This window comes from Hyaena hyaena, unplaced genomic scaffold, assembly GCF_003009895.1.
Source record: "Hyaena hyaena isolate Hyena2069 unplaced genomic scaffold, ASM300989v1 scaffold_312, whole genome shotgun sequence".
NCBI lineage: Eukaryota > Metazoa > Chordata > Mammalia > Carnivora > Hyaenidae > Hyaena > Hyaena hyaena.
The window spans coordinates 627,576-652,132 of NW_024080943.1; the positions used below are offsets into that span (position 1 = coordinate 627,576).

Consider the following 24,557-nt stretch of genomic DNA (forward strand, 5'->3'; position numbering starts at 1 on the left):
AATTAAAGCCAAGTTTCGATATGAGCTAAGAATGAAACTTTTCCCTGATGTAGACCAGTGTAGCTGTTCAGGATGAAGGTGTTTTACATGTATGTTAACTAAGGCTGCCCTGTAGGTATCTAGGTTAAAGTATGTACCAACGGGACAGTCTGATAAGAACTGATGTAAAGCCTGATTTGCAAGTGCATCTTCAGAAAGGCACAGTTGAGAATATGTCTGTCCCCTCTCTGAGAAGGAGTCCATGCATCCTGCCCAGTGGGCAGCCTGGCTTGGTATACAGTAGGTGCTCAGTAAATGTCTTATTCTGCCATGAAGTATTGTGGCAGTGAGAAAGGCCTTAGGCAGCTAGGACCAGAGGGGTGGGGGAAGCTTTGTCATTTTTTAGTGTTGATTTCTATCTTAATTGTCCTGTGGTCAGAGAACATAGCCTGGTTTCAAATCTTTGAAATTTGTTGGAACTTATTTTATGGTCAAGCATATAATCAATTTTGTAAATGTTCCTCCTGAGTCTTCTGAAATGAATGTATAGTCTGCAGGCATTGGGGGCAGTGTCCCATTTTTGTCATATGCTAATCCTATTGTTCACATGTCCAATATCCTGGGTTTTTTTGTCTGCTTTTTGTAAACCTAGATGAGTCAACTTCCAAATGATGCACGTTAAGAATGTTGTTTCAAGCAGCTGAATGTTGCGGGGCGGAGGGGTGGTGGTGGTTGTTGCTCAGAATTATTATATGACAACTAGCTGATACACAAGGTAAACTTGTGTTCACTAGAAAAAGCCCTAGAAAATGGACAGTGCAGCCTGGGCTCAACTGGGTGGAGGAAGAACTTAGGAAACCTGGAGTTTCCAGAACTGGGCAGGAATTGAGTGGGATGAAGGCTTCTGGAATCCAGAGCCATATGACTATGTCTTGATTGTTCCCCAGGACATCGGGCAAGCTTTCCAGGGCTCTTCTGACTTTAGATCAGACAGACCTGGATGTGAATCCCAGCCTGGCTGTTACTGGCTATGTCTCTTCCCTGCTCTGAGCCTTAGAGTCCTCATGATAAAATGGGGGACATTCCTTAACCTTTCACATTGTTGAAGGAGCTGGAGAGACATTGTTGAAGGAGCTGGAGAGAACACTGGCACACTTCTGGGGCTCAGGAAATAAGGGCTCTTTATGATGTTACTACAGAACGTTTTCTCATTCCTTTCTCATGCTTAAGAAACCATGCAGAGGAGGAGTTCGTACCCATGCTTCAGTGGGGTGCTCCAAGGGGAAGTTACCAGGTTGGGGCTGGGGCAGGGCTTGAGCCACTCTTGCTTGCAGGCTCATACTTTAGTGTCCCTTGTTCTGTGTCATTGTCTGCTTCAGAATTCTCAGCCAGAGAAGCAGAGTGGTGCAGGAGAGTGTTAGGTATGGGTTCAGTTTTTAAAGACTTTCCATAAAAGTTCAGCCTACAGGCAGCAAAGTGCACAAATCCCAATGTACAGCTGGATGGGTCTTCACAAAGTAAACACAGGCATGTAACCACCACCCACGTCAAGAAATAGAACATGATGAGCACCCCAGAAACTCCCTCTCCACCCTGCCAGGGGTAACCACCATCGTGACTTCAAGCACCATAGATTTATTTTATTTTGCCTTTTTAGAAGAAAGCGAGTATGTGTGAGCAGGGGAGAGGCACAGGGGGAGGGGGACAGAGGATCTGAAACCAGCTCTGTGTTAATAAGAACCTGATGAGGGGCTCAAACTCCTGAGCTGTGAGATCATGATCTAAGCTGAAGTTGGACACTTAACTGACTGAGCCATCCAGATACCCTTGTCTAGCCTTTTTAAAATTTTATTTTTATTTTTATTTATTTATTTTTAAAGATTTTATGTTTAAGTAATCTCTACCCACAATGTGGATCTTAAATGCGCAACCTGGAGATCAGGAGTCAAATGCTGTACAGACTGAGCCAGCCACATGCCCCTGTTTTGCCTCTTTTTAAATTTCTTTTTATTATTATCATTTTTTAATTTTAGAGAGATGGAGCACAAGTGGGGGAGAGAGGGGCAGAGGGGGAGAGAGAATCTAAAGCATGGCCCCAGTCTCAGCATGGAGCTCGATGCGGGACTCGTCCTCAACCTCTGCGGAAATCAAGAGTTGCCACTCAACCTACTGAACTACGCAGGTGCCGCTTGCCTTTTACTTATCTATCTATCTATCTATCTATCTATCTATCTATCTAAAACATTGTGGAAACTGAATTTCATATACATAATATTTACCTGTGTTGATTTGTGTAGTTACAATTTGTTTACTCTCATGACTGTATATTATTCCATTATATGACTTTTGCACAATTTACCCATTCTCGTGAAGGGCTGGGGAAAGTTTCTGGATTGGCTGTTATAAATAGAGCTGTTATGAACAGCTTGTCCTAACCTTTTCGTGAGCTCATATACACATTTCTGGTTTATACATATCTAGGAGTGGGGATGGGTTTAAATTCATGAGGCCACTTGCCACTTACAAGCTTTGTGAACAAATGCAGGTTATTTAGCTTCTCTGAGTCTCATTTTACATGTCTATATACTGGAAATAGAAATAGTTGCCCCTCTGTGTTGTGGCTAGGCCTTCATGAAACAGTACAAGGCACTTGGCTCAAATGGAGCAACCCCTTTCATTTCCTTCTCACTCTGCCCTAGGACAAGGCTCTGCTGCGAGGCTCCCCATTTGCCAGGAATCCTTGACACGAAACCTGGGAACCTTATCCACTGCCCGGGGCTTGTGAATAAATTTTCCCCAGCCACGGGCTCTCCTCTGTGATTCAGCCACAGGTGTCCGGCCCAGCACTGGCTTGCTGTGGTCGCCACCACTGCTAACAAATGTTTTTATGATGGTCTCAGTAAGAGTGTGCTTTGCAGCCAGTGTTCTTTAGAGACTGGCCCAATAGAGGCAAGGAGTGAGGACTGGGGGCAGGGAACAGCTAGCTGGCTGCGATCCAGCCCAGGCGTTTAGAACAGACATTCATTTCTTGCCTGGTCTTTCTTCCCTGATGTCCAGGCAGAAGTTTTTCTTAAGCCCTTGTATTCCTTAACTTTTCCTGAAACCCCTCAAGTCAGGCCATGAGGGTCACTGGCCAGTGGGGGAATTGCCTACAGGGAGCTCTGTTATCATAGAACTGACTTCTGTCTCTGTGTAATGGCAGCCTGGAGCATTGTGTTGGGAAAGATTCTGAAGGTATTGTCCAGGCTCAGGAAAATGTGCTGTGATTGGTTCATTATGTCTGTTATATGCATGGGAGGTGGTGGCAGCGGCATACATTTCATGTATTTACCTCTATCTTTGGCTTAAAGGTATTGGTTAGTTCTGCTCAGAATAGACATGTATTTGATTCAGAGTGGTAAATGGAATGTTATTAAATAGGTGAATTAAGTCTATTTTTATTTATCTGATTATTGACATATTTGGATTCATTTCTACCAGTATATTTTGTGTTTTCACTATTATAGTTTTCCCCCTTTCTTTTTTAAGTTTATGTTTATTTATTTTGAGAGAGATAGAAGCAGAGAGGGGAGGGGCAGAAAGAGAGGGAGACAGAATCCCAAGTAGACTGCACTGTCAGTGCAGAGCCCAATGTGAAATCATTGTGCTTGAAATCATGAACCGTGAGATCATGACCTGAGCCAAAATCAAGACTCCGACACTCAACCGACTGCGCCACCCAGGTGCCTCCTCCCCTTTCTTTTCTTTGTTGAATTTACAAAGTTTTTTTTTCTTTATTTTTGAGAGAGAGAGCGAGCATGTGAGAGCAGAGGAGGAGCAGAGAGAACGAGAGACAGAGGATCTGAAGCAGGCTCTGTGCTGTCAGTGATGTCAGAGCCTGATGTAGGGCTCGAACTCCCAGACCATGAAATCAGGAGCTGAGCCAAAGTTGGATGCTTTACTGACTGAGCCACCCAGTCGCCCTGAATTTATAAAGTTTTCTGTGATCTCCTGGTCTGTTTTTTCCTCTTGCCTGGTTTGAATCATATAAAAAATATTTCTCTTATTTTAGAGGCTATTTAAAAAATTTTAATACACATATTTGTTACTATTTCTCTCCTTCTAAACAATGTTCTTTCTTGGCCTATTTTCTTTTTTTCTTTTTATAAAAAAGTTTTTAATGTTTATTTATTTTTGAGAGAGAGACAGAGTGGAGCAGGCAAGGAGTAGAAAGAGACACACACAGAATCTGAAGCAGGCTCCAGATAGCACAGAGCCCAATGCAGGGCTTGAATTCATGAACCTTGAGATCATGACCTGAGTTCAAGTCTGATGCTTATCTGACTGAGCCACCCAGGCGCCCTTTCCCTGGCCTATTTTCATTGAAAAGTTTTATCATTTTAAATGCAAAATTGATGATTTTCTCAGTTGATTAACTTTGTGTATGTATTTTATAAATTCACTTACTTATCTTGTTTCTCTTACCCCATTACATTTTCTTTTTGCTAAATAATACCACCGTTTCTGCTACTAGAAGGTGGCATTAGTCAGGAGCTTGCTACATACTGTACTGGTAATCCTACATGTCATCCCTTAATCCTCTGCACAGTCCTAGGAGTTTGTCATCCCTACCTTGTGGATGAAGAAACAGAATCACAGAAAGGGTGGGGTATCACCAAGGTCTCACGTTAGTAAGAAGTGAGGCTGGGCTTCATCCTGGCTATTGTGTTGCTCTTTGCTCTGTGTGCATTTGCATTTTTTGTTTTGAATTCATTTTAGATTTACAGAAAATTTGCAAAGATAGTACAAAGAGTTCCCATGTACCTTCCACCCAGTTTTTCCTAATGTTAACATCTTCTAAGAGCATGGTACATTTAGCTAAACTAAGAAATTCACATCAGTACCATACTAGTAACTAAACTACAGACTTTCTTTGGATTTTACCAAGTTTTTTTACTCATGCCTTTGTCTTTTCCAGCATCCAATCTGGGATCCCACATTGCATTTTAGTATATGTATGTGTATTTAAAAATATTTTTGGAATGGAAGACTTCAAATTTATATCAAAATGGAGAGAAGTAAAATTTGTCTATCACTCAGCTTCACCAATGATTAATTCATGACCAATTTGTTTCATTCACACCCCAAACCAAGTTACTTTTCTCTTCTTGGTCCTGGTGGCCTGTAGTTTACATCTGTGTGCCCTACACATCCCCTTCTTATTTCATCTGCTTCCTGTATGACAGTTCTCTAATTCATGCACTTTATGAATCATGGACTTTCTAGGGCCAACAATTAGAACAACTTCTTTTTCTCCTTCTCCTTCTCCTTCTCCTTCTCCTTCTCCTTCTTCTTTTCTTCTTCTTCTTCTTTTCTTCTTCTTCTTCTTCTTCTTCTTCTTCTTCTTCTTCTTTCTTCTTTCTTCTTTCTTCTTTCTTCTTTCTTCTTGGAAGAAGAAATCTTTATTTCCCACTTCATAGAAAGAATTGAGGGGCCCAGGGTTGGCAAAGTTATGATTACTTAAAAATAACTTAGCAGTTAAGATTTCCTCCTGAAAAACTTTAAAAAGACTTCAGTCTTTTGCTGTTTTAAAAGATGTGTATTTTAATTTTTTGGCCAGATAATATATTCACATGTATTTACCTGTAAAAGGTACTGAAGGGTTGGTTGCAGGCAGCGCTCTGTGGCAGATGGTTGAAATTGACTAACACACTATGAACTTGCTACAGCAAGAAGGTCTAACCTATTCAGGTGTTTTCTCCTTGTGAGACCAGCTGTTGCATAGGCTTAACCAGGGTTGGCAGCTGTCGCTAAAGTGCATTGAGATATGCCCTTGTACAGACTCATGAGGGGGGAAGAGAGGGGTGAGGAGTACCCACCTTTACAGACTTCTGAGGCATCCCACTTCATTTCAGTCTTCCCTAACAATTAATACCTCTACTGTTTGGGGACAGTCCATTCTTTTTTTTTTTTTAAGTTACTTATTTATTTTGAGAGAGACAGAGAGGGAGAGAGTACAAGTGGGGCAGGAGCAGAGAGAGAGGGGGACAGAGGGACAGAGGATCCAAAATAGGCTCTGTGCTGACAGCAGAGAGCCCAGTGTTGGGCTTGAACTCATGAACTTTGAGATCATGACCTGAGCCGAAGTTCGCACTTAACCAACTAAGCTACCTAGGCACCCCTGGGACATCCCATTCTTGGCATGAATTTCTTACATATGAAAAGCAGCAGATGAACTTGATCTGTGAATCTTCTTAGAATTGTAGGTAGCATTGGGTTGGTATATGGTTTTCTGAGGGATGGTTCCAAACCAAAACGGGACAGGTTTTTGTTTTGTTTTGTTTTGTTTTAATTTTTTTAATGTTTTATTTATTTCTAGGAGAGCGAGAGAGAGACAGCGTGAGCAGGGGAGGGTCAGAGAGAGAGGGAGACACAGACTCTGAAACAGGCTCCAGGCTCTGAGCTGGCAGTCAGCACAGAGCCCGACGCGGGGCCCGAACCCACGAACCGCGAGATCATGACCTAAGCGAAAGTCGGACGCTTAACCGACTAAGCCACCCAGGCACCCCTAAAGATTTTTTTTTAAGTTTATTTATTTAAAAAAATTTTTTAATGTTTGTTTATTTTTGAAAGACAGAGTACAAGCAGGGGAGAGGCAGGGACAGAGGGAGACACAGAATCCAAAGCAGGCTCCATGCTCTGAACTGTCAGCACAGACCCTGGCATGGTGCTCAAATCCACAAACCGGTGCTCAAACTCACAAACTGTGAAATCATGATCTAAGCCAAAGTTGGCCACTTAACCAACTGAGCCACCCACGTGCCCCTATTTATTTATTTTGAGAGACAGAGAGTGCGAGTCAGGGAGGAGAGAGGAAAAGGAGAATATCAGGCAGGCTCTGTGCTGTCAGTGCAGGGCCTCACATGGGGCTTGATCTCGTGAGATCAATGACCTGAGCAGAGATCAATAGCCAGATGCTTAACCAGCTGAGCCCTCAGGCACCCCAAGAGTTGATAAGTTTCTAGGGAAGAGACTAACAAGGAATCCGATAGGAGACATAGTAGGCTTTGTAGGTGGACACCTGTTGTATGTATCCTTGAGAGAAATTTATGCAAACATAAGCACATACTTACGTTTCTCTCCCACAGCTCTGCAAAAATGGTAGCATAATATACAGAATGTTCTGGATTTGGCTTTTATCAGTTAGACCAGGGATTGGCAAACTATGTCCTACAGGCCAAATCTAGCCTGTTACCAGTTTCTAGAAATAGTTTTATTAGAACCTCATTTATTTGTCTACATATTGTCTGTGGCTGCTCAATGCCACTAAGGCAGAGCTGAACAGCTGTGACAGAGAACATGTGGTTTATAAAGCCTAAAATGTTTGTTCTCTGGCCTTTTAGAGAAAACGCTTGCTGGTGTCTGAGTGAGACACTGTTTTAGCCTTTCTAAACCAGTATGTAAAGGGCTTCCTCACCCTTTCTCATGACGGCATACTATTTCTGTATATGGCTGCACCGTAATTCACTTACTCAAACCCTCCCGCAAGGGGTATTTGGATCATTTCTGACTGATATTTACTGGCACAAATAACATGAAGTGGGGTAACCTGGTACTCACCTCCCTCTCCGCAAGTGCGAATGAATGCATTTACAGGCTGAATTCCTAGAAGTGGAATTGCTCCATCAAAGCAGAGCACACTGGTCATTTTTACAGCTTACTGTCAAATTGCTCTCCACAGAGATTTACCCCCTTACATTCTCACCAGTGTTATGAAAGTGCCTGTTTGCCCCATCTTTGCCAGCAGAATGTCCTGCCTGCTTTTAGATCTTTACCAACTGCTACATGAAAAACAAGGTTTCCCAGGGTGGCTCACTTTGCACACTTTTATTCTGGTGAGTTGCATCTCCTTTCCAGCATTTAAGAGGCAAGTGCTCCTCTCTGCTGCTGGTGGTTTGCCCTCCCGGTCTGAGAGTCTTCTGGGGGGGGGGGGGGTCAGGCATGGGGGATGGACCTCTCTTTCTCTGACTCTCTTATGTCGCTTTCACATACAAGCTTTTGGGGAACAAAGGTTTTAAGGACAAACATGGGAGAGCAGTTAGTGCTGTCGACATTCCAGACGTCAGAACTGGGGAAGCAAGAGGGCTCTGGAGGGAGATTTCCACTCTGCTCTGAACTTGGAATGCTAATTTTCAGGGGGTGCAGGCTGTCATCTTCCTCTACTGTGCTTCTGTTGATACAGGCAGCTTCATGCTCCTCCAGCTCTTTGATGGGGACCACGTGGCAGGCGTTGTATTTGCAGCTGGCCATCTTTTTGGCTTTCTTGGGGTTCTTTCTCCTGCAGGATGCCAGGTGGTACTGAAATCGACTGAGTGGGACTCGGTGGTGAGGGTTGTAAGGGCAGATTTCTAAGGCTTCTGGCTCCATGAGAACTTGTTCTTGAGGCAAAGTAGCTCACTTCCCAGAGTCAAAATGCGACGCCCCTGTTGGAAAAGCCCTTGGTAAGGAGGACGGAGCTGTCCTCTGCCCAGAGTTGGTCCTTAGAACTCTGTTGGCCAAAGTCTTAACAGCTCCTGTTTCTGGGGCTCTGTGACCACGAATGGTGGGTTAGGAGAGGGACAAGGAGCTGTCAGGGACGGCTGCACAGAGAGCAGAGTTACACAGAAGAACCGATTAAAGCACATGCGAGAGCCCGAAAACCACAGCAGCCCCGCGGGAAGGTACAGAGGGTACATGCCAGCTCGCCTTGATTCCCAGAGGTACTCTGTGTGATGTCGGGGCGCAGTCATGAATGGTCACAATGGGCAGCTTGAGTCATCAATGAAGGGCCACTTGTTGTCCATCACTTTCAAGAGGCAGGGTAGCTTTGGGAAAAGCTGTTGTTCAGAATTATTGGTGACATGTCTCTTGTCATTTAACTGTTTCTAAACTTAGATGTTTAATGTAATTCCTGATATATTTGAGTTTAAATCTATTATATTTGTGCTTCCTGACCTATTCTTTGGTTTATTTTTTTCTCTCTTCTTTTCTAATTTTAGACAGTTTAAAAAATTGTTTCCATTTCCCCCATGATTTTGTAAGTTACACATTCTCTAATCAAAAATGGTTACTTTACAAATTAAAACATTCATAAATAACTTAGCTAGGTTTAAAGTTCATAAAAGTTTCATCCTCTTTCCAAATAATACAGGACTTTCTCTACATTTACTTCCCTCTTGACTTATTATGTTATCATTGTAAGTCTAATTAAAAAAAGTTGCCCAGATGGGATTGCTGTTGTCATTTCACACAGTCCAAGTTTGTTGACACTTGTCCTCATGTTGACTTGTCTCTGCTGCTTGTATTTCAGACCTGCCACCTGGGATCACTTGGTTTCCATTAGAGGTTTGCCTTTTAGAATGTTCTCCTGATGAACTCTTTTGGTTTTGTTTGTCTGAAATTGTCTTTATCTTATCCTCCTCCTTGAAGGATAGCTTTGTGGAGTATGGTTGTGCTATTTTCCTTTCTTCACTGAAGCAGAGTTCAGTTTCTTCCGGCTTCCACTAGAGTTGAGGATTCAGAATTCCACCACTACCTAACTTCTTGTGAAGGCAATCTGTTTCTTTTCATATGTCTCTTTTAAAGAACTTTTATCTTTGGTTTTTCTGTAGTTTCACTATGATGTTGACATGTGGTTCTCTTTGTTAATTTATTCTTTGTTTTTGCTTTTAGATTTCTGGAATCTGTGGATTAGTGTCTTTCATTAATTTTAGAAAATGTTCAGCCATTGTCTCTTCAAATACTGTTTCTACCTTATTCTCGTACTTCCACCGATACATGATACATGTCACTTCCACCAACATTTCATTGTCCAGAGTGAGTCTCCTGGCCACACCACACTCATGGTCAAAGAGATACAGTCCTGTTGGGTCCCCAGGAGGAGGAGAATAGGGACTTTGTCAAGAGTCCTAAGAGGTACCCGGCCAGCTCAGTCTGTGGAGTGTGTGACTCTTGATCTCAGGGTTGTGGGCTCGAGCCCCATGTTGGGTATAGAGATTACTTAAAAATAAAATCTTAAAAACAAGTCCTAAGAACATCCTGTGTCTCTGTCACCAATATTTGTTTACCTTTTCTCCACACACACAGAACATACTCCCTCCATCTCCAAGGTAGAAAAACCCAAAGTCCTAGTTTAGAGCAGGGAGAAAAACACCTTGGTCAGTATTCGCCGGGAGCTGCTTGCGTCTGGCAGGAACTTATTCTAGAATGCTGGGCATTCTAGTGCTTCCAACCAACCTGCTGCTGTGAGGAAATGAGGGGCTCGGAGAGTCATCCTCACAGTATCCCCATTCCTCCCCATCCCCCTAGGATTAGCTCCTGGTATACTTTGCTGAGAAGGTGTCCTTGGTAAATTGTAACTTTCATTCCATTTATGAGACCAAGTGCCCATTTTCTGCAAGCCTGCAACCAGTATTGGAGGAGATGTGACACTGGCCCTGCGGGGAGTTAACAGGTGCTTTCTATACCCCAAAGAGCATCTGCTCTTCCATACCCCAAAGCCTGGCACGGTGTTTGTGGGTGATGCTGACAGTGCTTTCTCAGTTCTTAGTCCCATAGCCTTTTTCATGCTTATGACCAGGGCTGACCCAGGCACTGAGTAATTCAGGCATGTGTAAGTCTGCAAATGGAGATGATAATGAAAGCACTTCACCCGTCATTGAAATCCACATAATAAGGAATAGGGCATTAGCTATCTCAGCCTTCTTTGTGGCCAAGTACCCATTAGTGTGGCAGGCCAGCATTTAGTCCATTATGGAGAGAGCGAAGGCTGGGCTTGATAATGCTTCTAATGGACATCTTGAATGGTCCGCAAGCCTACAGCCTTCTCCCAGCATCTACTCTGAGCCTGGGACCTGACAGGTTGCTCACCATGGAAACTTGAAGGGAGCAAGGGATGCAGACACACCTATCTAAGCGGCACTTCCCTGGGCCTGTCTGCACCTAGGTGACCAATAATGCAAGTGAGGTCAGATTCTGCTCATTACCCTCCCGCACTTACCATCTTGAGAGGTGCTACCGACAGATGGTAATGCAGGCGTGGAGAGAGAAGGTCACGGAGCATGCAGGAATAATGTTTTCTGAAAATGAACAGTTGTGTGTTTTGGCCAGCCAAGTCAGCACTTGTCATTATGGGGTGGGATGGAGCCATTAGCGGATTAGAGTCACAAGCTTGGAGAGTCGTCTTGCATCAAGACTGGCTTCTCTCCCAGGGCTGGCGTCCCTTCCAGAGCATCCCTGGAGGATGGTCATATGGCGACAGGGAGGTCCCTACTCCGTAGAGAATTTTGCTGTGGGTTTCTTATGCGGAGCCTAGCTGAGTGCCCTCCTCATACCCCTTAGCATCTCAGTGTGAACTCTGTGCCCTCCGCTCTGGGAATATCCTCCAGGACATAGGGATATCCCAGACATGCCAAACTCATGTCATGTGTATGTGGCGCTGGGGTGTGTTCACTCCATTTCTGGCTCCCAGTGTCTCCCTGCATGTCCAGGAGACAGATGTGGACAGTCTACATAGCCCCTCTGAGCACCTGGGTTCTGGCCCTGGGACTTCCCCTACGCTGCCCTCTGCCTGCTGCTTCTTGCTCAAGGCTGCCCTGGTCTCGGCCCACCGGGTTCCTGCTAGCCCCTTTGACTTGAGGACTTTATTGTGAAAACCCTCTCTGTTGTGTGGTGCAGTACTGCTCAAACTGTAACATGCACACGAATCGCTCGGGGTCTTGTTAAGATGCCAGGCTGGGTGAAGGTTTTGGTTCTCTCTGTCAGGTTTATGTGTCAGGGCTGTGCTAGATTTGTAGATGAGTTGGAGCACATTTTATATTTTTCTGCTTTCTGGGTAAACAGCCTAGGAACATTATTGGAAAGTTTGAAAGAACTGCCTTCTAAACTCTCTTGACACCTACCATTTTGGGAAATAGTTCTATGTCCATGTTCAACTTGGTTCCACAGTCTTCTGCTTCTCTTGGCAATTCCCATTTTTCTAGAAAAGCATGCTATTATGGATTGAATTGTTTCCCCCCACCCCCCAATTCATATGTGAAGGCCCTAACTTCAGTGTGATGGTATTTGTAGGGGCCTTTAGGGAAGTAATTAAAGTTAAATGAGATCATAAAGGTGGGGCCCTCATCCAGTAGAACTGGTGTCCTTATAAGAAAAGAATAAGACCCCAGCAGTATCTCTCCACGAGAGCGCAGAGGAGAGGCCATATGAGAACATGGCGAGAAGGGCCCATCTGCAAGCCAGGAAGGGAGGTCTCACCAGAAACCAACCCTGCCAGCACTTTGATCTTGAACTTCTAGCATCCAGAATTGTGAGAAAAGGAACTTTTGTAGTTTAAGCTACCCAATCAGTGATATTTTGTTATGCAACCTGAGCAGACTAATATATAGACATTCCCCACTGAGCATTCTAGATAAACTAGCATACTGTGTATATTTAGTATTCTCTTATAATTTGAAAACTCTTCTCTGCAACTTGGGTTAAATTTCCCTTATTTTTCTAATTTTTATTTATTTTTTATACTCTCTCCTTCTCATGCTTCCTGGCCCCTCCCCGTATTGGGCTTTTACAAGTCTAGATATCTTACAGCTCTTTACAAAGAGCAGAGTCTTTGATTTATCAGGTCTACTGATTTTTATGTTTTCTAGTTCATTAACTTTTACCTTAACTTTTAATTCTCTCTCTAAGTTTATCTTGTTGCTTATTTTCCAGCTTCTTGAATTGGATGCTTCATTTACTTTCTGTCTTCCTTGTTTTATAACAAAAACATTTAGAGCTGCAGGCAGTGTTTAGTTACATTCCCTGAGTTTTCCTACGCAGAGATCCAATTGTCATTATGTTCTGAATGGCCTATAATTGCAGTTTTGTTCCCTTCCTTGACTTGAGTTATTTACGAATAAATTTCTAAGTGATTTAATTTTTTTCATTTATCCTTTTCTTTTTAATTTCTGTTTTTATTGTACTGTGGTCAGATAATGTGACCAAAGAGGATTGCTCATTAGTATCTCTGAGGTTTCCTTGTGACCTTGAATGTCATCAGTTTTAGTCACTTCCTTACAGATGTTTGAATCAAATGTCTTTTCTGTTTGTATGTATTTATTACATGAAACTGGAACATGAGTCCTGCAGGGAGCTGGCGTATTGTATCCCTTTCCTGGGGAATCGCCTTGTCTGTCAACATGATCCAGGAAGTTCTAGGTAAAACAGACTGTACCTTCATTTAGCTCAATGTTTCCAAGCCTCAGTTTCTCTTAATGCCTCATACCGTCTTGAACAGCCAGTTTTCCGTGGAAAGTATTTCAGAGAATTTTGTTTTAAGGTCTACTCTTATTTCTTGAGGGACAACTATTTATGAAAGGTCGTAGTACTCAGGCCCTTCCCTTTGGACCTCCGAGCCCATCCTTGAGTCCCTGTTGCTTCTCTCATTTTAAAGGAACCATGAGAGACTCTTGAAAGCCGAGAACAAACTGAGGGCAGGTGGGGTGGGCGGGAGGGGAAGGGGGGTGATGGGCATGGAGGAGGGCACTGTGGGGATGAGCACTGGGTGTTATATGGAAACCAGCTTGACAATAAACTATTAAAAAAAAATAAAGGAGGTGCCTCGGTGGGAGATGTCTGTGTGTCTCTGTAGGAGGCTTGTACCAGTCTCAGTGCAGATGGGATTTGCTGTCCTTTTGCTTTGTTATCTTGGAGTCCACATTGTCTGAAGCACCCAGTCCAGGAGGGATGCTGCATGGCAGTGACTTCACTGCTGTGCTCAAGATTTCTCTCTTTGAGAGGCAAACCATGAGAGACTCTTGAATGCTGACAAAAACTGAGAACTGATGGATGTAGGGGGGAAGGGGAATGGGCATGGAGGAGGGCACTCGTGGGGATGAGCACTGGGTGTTATGTGGAAACTAATTTGACAATAAACTATTTGAAAAAAAAAAAAGATTCCTCTCTTTGCTCTGGTAGCCCAAAGTTAGCTGGGCCCCCTTTCTGTACCCACCCGCAGGGACAACCCATATCTCATTCTAACACCAGCGCTGGGGGTATGAAGTGGGGCTACAGCCTGTAGTGCCGTGAGCCACCTCTCCTGGACCTCTTCAGGGGTCACATCAACACCAAGTGTTGGTCCCCTACAGCTGCCCTGTAGCATTAGCTTTCCTACTACTGCTTTGAGCTTGTCCGTTTCATGAAGTCCCACTGGGGGTGTAGCTCTGTATTCAGTTGACTTCCCCCAGAAGCAGAGCCTGAGACAAGGATTCAGACACAAGTAGTTTCTTCAGGTAAGCCTGTAGAGAGCAGAGAAGTGAGGTATAGCTGTATGCCAATACAAATATTTTAAAAGAATGAGACAAACAGTGTCATGGTAGGTCTTCTGTACGTTCTAAAGTTTTCAATGCACACATTTTTCCATAAGAAAACCAAGTAAAAATTATATTTAGAAAGATATATATGGAAACTGGTAAAGACTTGCAAAGGTTAAAGTGTGTGTGGTTAATCCAGCTGCCTCAGTGGGCATCTGAAGGCCTTTGGGGAAAAAAATGGGGAATGGTACGAAACACAACCCAGAATTACCCCACCCAAGGGGTCAGAGAGCTGGAACATGTATACACCAACTTCCACAATTCTCATCTGTTGACGTCTGTGTCGGCGTTTATAAGTTCCTTGACACTTCTGATCTACCAAGCATGGGCAGTCCTGGCACCAGAAACAGATGTGGAGACTGGAGGTTTGTGCAGAACACACCGGAAGGTCCCATGGATATGGGTAGAGTGCCAACTATCTCTGCCCCAGAGTCCCTTCAGCTTACTCACAGATCTATTTCTTTTTATTTGGTGATTTACGGTGCAGCCAGTCCAACAAATATTTAATGACCAGTCCTTAAAAAAAAAAAAAAAGTCCCCGACGTGTAGCATCTGCTGAATTCCATGATATAAACTCTCCCTTCCACTGAGGCTGCCGTGGTTTCACAAGGAGCTGGCAAGGCCCAGCACACTAGCCAGTGCTTCGCTGGGTGGGCTCTCCCAGCATATGTCTCACTTGAAGGCTTCTAGCATGTGGTCCGGGCTCCTCCCTGGTTTATATACTAATATAGATTTTTCTGTGTTTTTCCTTCAACCATTTCAGTAGGCATCTGGCAAAAAGCAGTTAAGTGTACACCACTGTCAGTCATCTGGAAATCCTTTCACTTTTAACCTTTCTGTGGCATTTCACTGCATGTGGGCTGTTCGTAAACAGCATTTATGTGAGTACGGGGAGGGGGAGCTACTGCCCTTTGCTCGCTCTGACATCTCCCCAGGAGGAGCTGCTGCCTGCGTTGGCCAGATTGCAGCCTGATAAATCCGATGTTCCTCTTCTTCCACATCCCCCCTGCTGTGTGGCAGGGTGGGGGTGGCATGCCACCTTCTTCCTTGGCTCTCATTTTCTGATTTACCTGCTATGGTGTGCCGGGTAGCTATATACAGTACAGGACACCCAGCTAAACTTGAATTCCAGATAAACAGTGAGGCTTTTTTAGTGCAAGTGTGTCCTAAATATTGCATGGGATATGTTTCTGCTAAAAAATTACTTGGTGTGTATCTGAAATTCGCATTCAAATGGGCATCCTGTATTTTCACTTGCTCTGTGTGGCAACCTGGGTACTGGTCACCTTGTCCTCGGGGTCCGCTAGAATCGCTGGCTGTCAGACCTGGATTTAGGTTTTCATGGAGCCTCTGTTAGGGCTCACACCCAGCCATGATAATGTGGAAACTTGTCCATTTTCCTTTGTTTTTGGAGAGTCTGTCCCTTGGCCACTTCATAAGGAAGAGTGGGTGGCAGGGCGGGATTTAGTGTTCCTGGGTCCTCCAGCACGCCTCCATGAAACACCAGGACAGTCTCACTTTTTGGTTAACAATTGGATTTTGGTTTTGGTTCCATCCTGAGTCTTGAAGTTAATCTGTGCACATTTATTGTGGTGCCTATAATGTTTGGTCTTACTTCTTCATTTTGTTAGCCATGTTTTCTTGAGTCAGTTTTCTTTGTGGGTTAGAAGTCATATCTCTTGTATTAATTGTACCCGAGGTTATTTTAAATACAAAAACCTTGGGTTTCCCATCATACGCTGTTCCTGGCTCTCACCTATCTCATTTCTTTGAAACAATTGGGATATTTAAAGAACCACATGACTATAATCATGGTTATTCATAATAATTGACTACTGCTCGAAATGAGACCCAAAGAAGGAAGGTGGCAGGGAGGAAACACCCCCACTTCTCTCTTGCCTTCCAGCCTTCATGACCCAGAAGCCAGCCAACAGGTCTACAGGGGCCAACCTACAGGGTGCAGAGCAGGGTAGGAAAACGGCTGAGTGGAGGCTGAGGATGAAGAGCTAGCACATCCTTCTGACTGAACAGATGAGGAAACTGAGGCCCAGACAGGGGAAGGGCTTGCCTAAAGCCTCTTAGCAATTGAAGGACAAAATGAGGACTTTACCCCCAGAACTCTTCGTTCCCGTATTTGATTTCATTCCTCAGAACTGTAACTGCTTTATTTCCTTGACACATGACTGTATTTTCTCATTTTCAAACCTTATTATAAAAACAAATCAGAAAATGCAAAAGTATCTGAAGAAGAAAATAGCATGTAGTGCGTATCCTTTCAAATTGCCTAGAAATGCACGGACACACACTTAATAAAACCGGGAGGGGGCTTCAGAGGGTAGGAGGTTTTGGGGTGTGCTAGAAGGGCTGGTGCCTGGCACTGGCCCACGGTGAGCCCCCTTGTTGATCAGCTGGTTTATGGGGCTCCTGGCCCTCCCCTGTGTCTCTTCCAGGCCCAGGGCCACTCCTAGCACCCCAGAGCTCAGCTTCACCGCCCTTATTTTCACCTGTGCATTTGTAAATTAACTTATTTTTCATTGCTTGTTTTTTATTTCCATAGTACTTTTTATTGTGAGATAAAAATACAGAAAAAACAAGGGTGCTTGGGTGGCTTGGTCATTGAGTGACTGACTCTTGAACCAGCTCAGGTCATGATCCCCGGGTCATGGGATCGAGCCCTTTGTTCGGCTCCATGCTGTGTGTGGAACCTGCTTAAGATTCTCTCTCTCTCTCTCTCTCTCTCTCTCTCTCTCTCTTTCTCTCTCTCTCTCCCCCCCAGCCCCCTCTGTCCCTCTCCCCTGCTCACATGTATGTGCTCTCTCTCTTAATAAATAAACAATACAGAAAAAACATGTACAGCCCATAGGTACAGATTAACATATGATTGTAACTACTTCCCAGATTACGGAAATTTGAGTTTCCCGAAACTGCCCTGCCCATTACAGCCTTCCCCCTTCACCTAGAAATAACCCCTATTCTGACTTTTATGATAATTTCTGTGCTGAGCTTTATGGTTTTGCCACCTGGGCAAGCCATTGTTTATTTTTGGTTATAAAATGGTAATATTTTTACTTTAAAAATTCGGTAATTCTTGTTTTTTTCCCCCATTCTTTTACATCTCCCCTACCCCCCTCCCCAGCCTCTATTTATTGTAAGTGAAACTTTTTTTCCCCCAACTACTGTGGAGTTGTTCTTCTTAAATGAGTTGTTTCACATACATACATTTAAAGAAAAAATTAAGTAAAAGTAATTCAGGTAGCATATGAAGTAGGCAAAATGCTGAAGGTGTTACCCAAAAACTAAAGTTTGGAAAACACTGTGTTTCGTTTATGAAGAGAAGCAAGCCCCGGAGAAGTCTTTGGAGAGTCAGGGACTTGATGCAGGTGCCGTGTCCCTGGGCAGAGCCCGGCCGCAGACATTGGCGGCTGTGAGGTGCACCAGCAGCCAGCGCCCTCCGGGAGGCCCGGCAACTCCAGCGTCTCTACGACCGCCAGAGGGCAGCACGGCCCCAGTTTCTGCGGCAGCTTCGCCCGCAAGTTAGCAGCCTGGGGGGGAGAGGGAGGGCTTGGCGGGCCCCCCTCCTCCCAAATGCTGGTTCTTCTGCATTCACCTAGTCTGGGGATCCTCAAACAGAGGCCTGGGACCCGCTCCCTTCACAATTACCTGGATGCTTGCTAACACCGGTTTGGGGCCCTTCCAGACCCATTGAATCAGCACCTCTGAAGCTCCCGGTGTGTGGGATGGGGTGTCAGGTTAGGACAGAAAGGTTAGGGGGCCTGGAGAGTTTTGAGAACCTTGGCTCCACGGGTCAGTCTTCTAGGGTCAGGGCTTGGGGGTGGTGTGTGTGTGTTGGGGTGGGGGGAGCAGAAGATGATCACACAGTGTAGGTAGGGTCGAGTGTCAGGGGGCTTGGGCTTGCATTTTAGCCTCATCACTTACCTGGATGGGTGACAAGTTTTTGGATTTTTTTCCCTTGGGTTTTGTATATCATTTCTCAACTGTTCATTGTCCGTCATCAATCCAGTAATAGTAACTAAACTCATATTTTATATACTTTCTAGGTGGATGGATATAATGGTAGACAAGACAGACACTCTCTCTGCCTTCCTAGAGTTCATGCTTTTGTGGGGAGTCAGCTGATAGCAAATAATCCCACAAACATGAAACTACAAAATGTTAATAGCCGCTTTGGAGGAAGAGGAGCCACCTCAGGGTGCTGTGTGAGTGAAGAAGAATTACAGGACTATGGGGAGGGTGTGAGCAATTCTTCCCTTAGGAAATTATGCTTGAATTGAGATCTGAAGGGTGAGCAGGAGTTAACAAGGGGGAAGAGTTTTTCAGGTGGGAGACTTTGCATGTGCAAAGGCCCTGAGGTGAGAACCACCTCGCTGCCTTTGAGGAACTGCAAGAAGGTGGCATGTCTGGAGTGCAGGGAGAAACGGGGAGAGTGGCTGGACGTGATTTGGACAGTAGGCAGGGACCAATACCGTCAGGTTCTCAAACTTCTTATCTTCAAAATAGGGCAGTAAAGTTTATCTTGCAGAGATGATTAAATATAATGATGAGTGCAAAGTGTCTGGTCCATTGCCTAGTTCACAGGTGGTGTCAGAGATGTGAATGCATGTGGAGGGAAGGCACCTGGGTGGGAGTGTGGGGGCACAGCCTGGTTAAAGAGTGAGCCGTGGGGAAGTCCTACCCAGCTGCAGGGACTGGAGCTTTCTCAGTTAACTGCAGGGACCAACTGAGAAGCATATTTACATCATGGTGAAAATTACCGTTGGCATCACTCTCTTGTTAAAAACAAAGTGAAATTGGAGAACATACTGTTGTCTTTAACTAAGCCAAGATGACTAATTATTAGACTCATTTTCTAAAGCTTACCATATACAGACATGTGATAAGCTGGGGAGAGGAGAGTTTGGAAACTGGATTCATTCTGAAACCCCGTAGATGAGGCTCGTGTGAGGTTTCTGTGTGTAATGACTGTGAACATTCAGTTTAACTCAGCTGTCACCGCAGGTGTGATACAAAACAAAATGTTTTGCAAGAGCTCTAAAGAGCATCTTGGGGCAGCTCACAGCAGCGCCCAGGCTATCTCTGCCAAATTGAAAAGGGTAGGAAAATGGGAGCTGGTGTTAGGCTGCGAGGGAGCATCAGACCCTGAGTCCTAGCTATGGTTTTGACCCTTGTGGTCTTGACTAACTTCCTCCTTTTTTGGGGGCTTAGTGTCCCCATCTGGAAAAAGAAGAGCCAGACCAGATGATTGCTAAGGACCTTTCTACTTTGTTGCTGTATGATATTTACTGATGGTGTGATCATGGGACTTTGCTCTGGGGCCTTGCTCTGCTCACTGTTACATCCTTAGGACCAAGACCAGTGCCTGGAGACTGATGGGACATCAGTAATATTAGTTGAATTGCATGGACAACTTTTTAAAGAGATTTTATTTTTAAGTAATTTCTGTTCATAACGTGGGACTCAAACTCACATCCCAGAGATCAAGAATCACATGCTCTACTGACTGAGCCAGCCAGGTGCCTCCAAATGAAGGATTAATTGAAGGAATGAACTGAGCTTTCATTTGATAAGCATTTTTGCCCGCAACAGGAGCACTTGCTAAAAGTTTCACGAGTCAAGTTTTCTGGCTTCTTTGTTGAGTCTGTATTGAAGTCATTCACATGACAGGTTCAAACTGCAGTACATTTGATGTTCCTTTTCAGTGTGGAGTCTACCTCACTTTCCTCAATTGCCTTCATTTCCTCTTTACTTCCATAACTGACATATGCAGTTGGATTTATTTTGAGTGCCATTTTTTCACAAAAAAAAAGAGTTTCATCACTTCTTGGGAGTGGTTGGGGACACTTAAGGACCAAGAAAGAACAGTAAGTCCTGTTGAGATGCATTGGGTGGTGGACTTGGCTCACTCATTGGCTAAGGGATTCATCTTGAATACCTTGTATACCGGGTTCCATAGGACGCAGAATTTGAATTCATTCCTCGGGGAAATAATAAGCGAGCTCATGTCCTGGTGTTTGAGGATGGCTTACAAATGATTATTGTTGACTTCCATCAATGCCAAGGAATCTGTAAGATTTATTAGTCTCTGCTTGAGAGACCTTAGCATCTTCCAGGCTTCTGTGACCTATTCCATTCTAAGTTCTCTTTGTTTATTCCTAGTTCTAGAATCCCAGCCACCAGGTTTCTCTCTCAGGCTTAGTCTGTCACTAAGTGGAGAGACATTTTGCTAGATGTTAGGCAGTCAGATGCTATGTGTGCTTCCCTAGTGTTCTTGTGAGCTAAGCTTTTAGCCATGTCGCCTCTTGCCCTTAATTTCTCTCTCATGTTGTAGGAAAGTAGACAATGGGAAACTATCACCTGAGGTCAGGACTGAAAAGGTCTCTTTTTTTTTTTTTTTTTTTTTTTTACTTTTCACACTTATGAAGGGTTTCTCCTTCTCCTTTATCTGTGGTCTCCTGTGTTCTGGCAGCCTGCATTGAGGCCCTACTCTGTGGACCATGGACCTCCATGGGATACAGGGATGAGCAAGGCAGAACTCTTGCCCCTCACGACTGTGCAGTCCAGAAGGGAAGTGGGACAGGCATGGCAACACTTGTAAAGAGAGTGACATGTATATTAGGAGAAAGAAGAGAGAGTTGTGATTGCCGGTAGGGTGGGGTCAGGGAATGACGTATAGTTTTCATATAAATGAACACGCATTAGTATGTAAAAAAACACAGAAGATACAGTAAACGAAAGACTCCCCCTCATGCCCTCAAAGGAAACCACCATTCTGGAATGCCTGGGTGGCTTAGTCGGTTAAGCATCTGACTCTTGCTTCTTCTGGCTCAGGTCATGAACTCACAGTTTGTGAGTTCAAGCCCCACATCGTGCTCTGTGCTGACAGAGCCTGCTTGGGATTTCTCTCTCTCTGTCTCTCTCTCTGCTCTTCCTCTGCTTGCATGCGTGCTCTCTCCCTCAAAATATATATATATATATATATATATATTTTTTTTTTTTTTAAACACCATTCAAACTGTTTTTATGTGAATGGGGCACCCGGGTGGCTCAATCAGTTTAAGTGTCCAACTCTATTTTGACTCAGGTCATGATCTCATGGTTTGTGAGATCGAACCCCACATCAGGATTCTCTCTCTCTCTGCCCCTCCCCTCACACATCCACTGTCCCTCAAAATAAATAAATAAACTTAAAAAAACCACACAACTATTTCTATGTGGAGTTTCTAGTTGGAGAGGTAGATAGAAATACTTTAATACAATGGGGTACTTTTGAAAATAAAAGTCATTGGGGCACTTGGGTGGCTCAGCCGGTTAAGCATCTGACTTCGGTTCAGGTCATGATCTCACGGTTCGTGGGTTCGAGCCCTGCATCGGGCTCTGCGCTGACCGCTAGCTCAGAGCCTGGAGCTTGTCTTCGGATTCTGTGTCTCCCTCTCTCTGACCCTCCCCTGCACATGCTGTCTCTCTCTCTCTCAAAAATAAAAATAAAAACATTAAAAAAATTAAAAAAGAAAAGTCATTAAATGTAATTTTATTTGCTATTAATAGAAGAAAAGGAGACCAATGAAACCAAAGGAATTTCTGAACCTTGAATAAGTATTTCATCACCAATGTAATTGTTTCCCAAAAGATCCCACTGGGATGCCTGGGTGGCTCAGTCGGTTGAGCGGCCTACTCTTGATTTTGGCTTAGGTCATGATCTCACAATTTGTGAGCAATGATAACACTTCTAAGATAAAATACTTCAATTAATCCAATGATAGAATTTTTGAGAGAGCAACCTAAAATTGTCCATTAAATCAAAAGACATGGGCAAATTCTGTGAAAAGTCTGTGACTAACTTTTCCATTCCTTCCCTAATCCATTTTTCACAGAGCAACATACAGTCCATTCTGTGAGCTTTGACAAATGCACAGTCACGTAATCACCCCACAGTCAATCAGGATGCAGAAATCCCCCTCCCCCCTGGCAAATCTCTGTGTCCCTTTGCAGTCAACCCCTCCTTCCACACCTGGACCTTGGCAAACACTGATCTGTTTTTTTATACCTACAGTGTCCCCTTTTCCAGAAAATCGCAAGACTCATACAGAAGATAGCTTTTTGACTTTTTTTCACTTAACATAATGGATTTGAGATTAACCATGTTGTGTGTTGCAGTAATTCACTCCTTTTATTGCTAAGTCCATTGTATAGATGTACCAGTTTGTTTATCTGCTCACCAGTTAAAGGACATTTGGATTGTTTCCAGTTTCAGTCAATTTGAGTAAAGCTGCTCTAAACAATTGCATACAGGGTTTTCTGTGGACCCAAACTTTCCTTTGTCTCAGGCAAATATGGCAGGGAATAGAATTGTCGGGTTGAATGGTAAGTGTTTGACTGTATAGGAAAACTGCCAAACTGTTTTCCTAGGTAACATTTTGCATCTCCACCAGTAATGTACAAGAGGTCCAATTGCTCTGTGTCCTTTCCAGCACTGGGCTTTGTCAATTTACAAAATCTATTCGTTCTAGTAGGTATGTAGCAGCATTTCATTGTGGGTTTAATTTGCATTTTCCCAAAAAGAACTATGTATTCTTAACTGACTGAGCCACCCAGTCGCCCCCTTGGAACTATGTATTCTTAAAATCTTCTGATCTGTGGTCAGGTCCGTTATCCACCACGCCCCTGGCCCTGTACTGAGAATCATGTGTTCTTAAATGACATGTGTACCTGTTAATATGGATAGGTGGGTGGACTCCTTGTTTTCTAAAGAATAGGTCACTAACCTTCTCCTGCTTCCTCTCACTTCCTCCCTCATATCCGTATTATTTCTATATTGCTAAGTTTTAAAACATTTGCATTTCTGTGAAATCATAGTCAGAACATTGGTATAAACCCTAATTTTAAGTGAGTTCATTGCTCATGCTCAGTTCTTTGCCATGGTGTCTTCCTCTCCCTCCCTCCCCATTCATTTTCAAGTAGTTTTTACAAGAGAAATTCATAACACTCTGTGTTAGCTAAAATTTGTGAGTGTCTGCCTGTTGCCTTTATACTTGAACTACATCTATGCAGGATGGAATGATCTTGGCTCACAACACATCTTTTAATCGAAAACACCAAGATCTTGTGGCTTTGACTAGCACCTCGTAGAAGCCTGAATCCAGCCTGATGCTTCTTCTCTTTTGCAGATGATATGCTTTTTCTGCCAGAATGCCTAAAGATTTATTACTCAAAGTTTGTTTTCCTTTTTCTGAAAATATTTTCTATTTAAAAAAAAAAAAGAATAAATGTACGTAGATTAAAAAGTCAAATTGTGCTTCCCAGGAAAATCAACTCTCTCCTATTGCCTTTCTTTATTCTTGCCAACTTCTTCCAACTCTTGAAGCTGTTTCTTTTAATTTTACATTTGTATTTCTAAATAGCAGGGTTACATTCTATAAGCCCTGGGTGAGTTTGGGGACAGGGGCTTGTTGGCTGGTGGGCTTCACTTTGGGGTAAAAGGGCAAGGGACAAGGTGTGCCACTAGGAGACCTCAAATATTGGTATCTACAAGTCTTTTCCATCTGGCTGGTCTCTTCTGGGCTAGAGGAGCTGTTTGCTCCCCGCTGCAGGGCCCCAGCGTGTTCTGGGGCTGAGCAGGGAAAGGGCTTCTGCCTTCCATTGTTTAGTGTGCACACTTGAACTTCATTCTGGTGTTCCTGTTACAGCACACCATACCCTCCGTTTGCAGTGACTTGTGTTTATTTTTGAGCCTCTGCCTTCAAACTTCCCAAGGGAGTCAATTCCTGAGTAGGAGGCATCATCTAGCCTTGCATAGTCAGGAAAGGAGGCTGGCATTCTAGATGTTCACCGTACTGACTCTTGGTCACTCCTGTTCCAGCATCTCTTGTCCCTCAGCTTTCAGTGGCGTTCTGGTTGATTAAGAATCCTGTGGTTCAAGGGGCGCCTGGGTGGCTTAGTCGGTTGGGCGTCCGACTTTCGCTTAGGTCATGATCTCGCGGTTCGTGGGTTCGAGCCCCGCGTCGGGCTCTGTGCTGGCTGCCAGCTCAGAGCCTGGAGCCTGTTTCAGTCTGTGACCCCTCTCTCTCTGACCCTCCCCTGCTCATGCTGTCTCTCTCTCTCTCTCTCTCTCTCTCCTAGAAATAAATAAAACATTTAAAAAAAAAAAAGAGGAGGTGAGGGCATGCATTAGATCGGAAGAGCGACGGGGAAGGAAAG

The 24,557-nt window shown here is 44.0% G+C and overlaps 2 protein-coding genes and 1 non-coding gene across 4 annotated transcripts in view; 2 read left to right on the forward strand and 1 right to left on the reverse strand.

Moving 5' to 3' along the window:
• The window catches only part of TOX2 (TOX high mobility group box family member 2), a 286,505-nt gene that overhangs the window by 3,618 nt on the left and 258,330 nt on the right, over positions 1-24,557 (forward strand). The window contains exon 1 of one of the 2 annotated variants that reach the window (XM_039248525.1): positions 2,037-2,161. The exons of the other annotated variant lie outside the window; for it this stretch is intronic. The gene's annotated coding sequence lies outside the window, so the exon portion shown is untranslated. Of the gene's footprint in view, positions 1-2,036; positions 2,162-24,557 lie in introns of those variants that run through there. 2 annotated transcript variants of the gene reach the window in all.
• On the forward strand, positions 5,630-5,754 carry LOC120242647. The gene has a single exon (XR_005531125.1). It is a non-coding gene; the product is annotated as a small nucleolar RNA SNORA28 (small nucleolar RNA).
• GTSF1L (gametocyte specific factor 1 like) lies at positions 7,830-8,727 on the reverse strand. The gene has a single exon (XM_039248526.1). It carries the CDS (start codon positions 8,383-8,385, stop codon positions 7,954-7,956), a length of 432 nt encoding a protein of 143 aa, XP_039104457.1. The 5' UTR covers positions 8,386-8,727; the 3' UTR covers positions 7,830-7,953.

Coding starts and splice junctions, on each gene's coding strand:
- GTSF1L (XM_039248526.1), bottom strand. CDS start 8,385: ATGGAGCCAGAAGCCTTAGAAATCTGCCCTTACAACCCTCACCACCGA.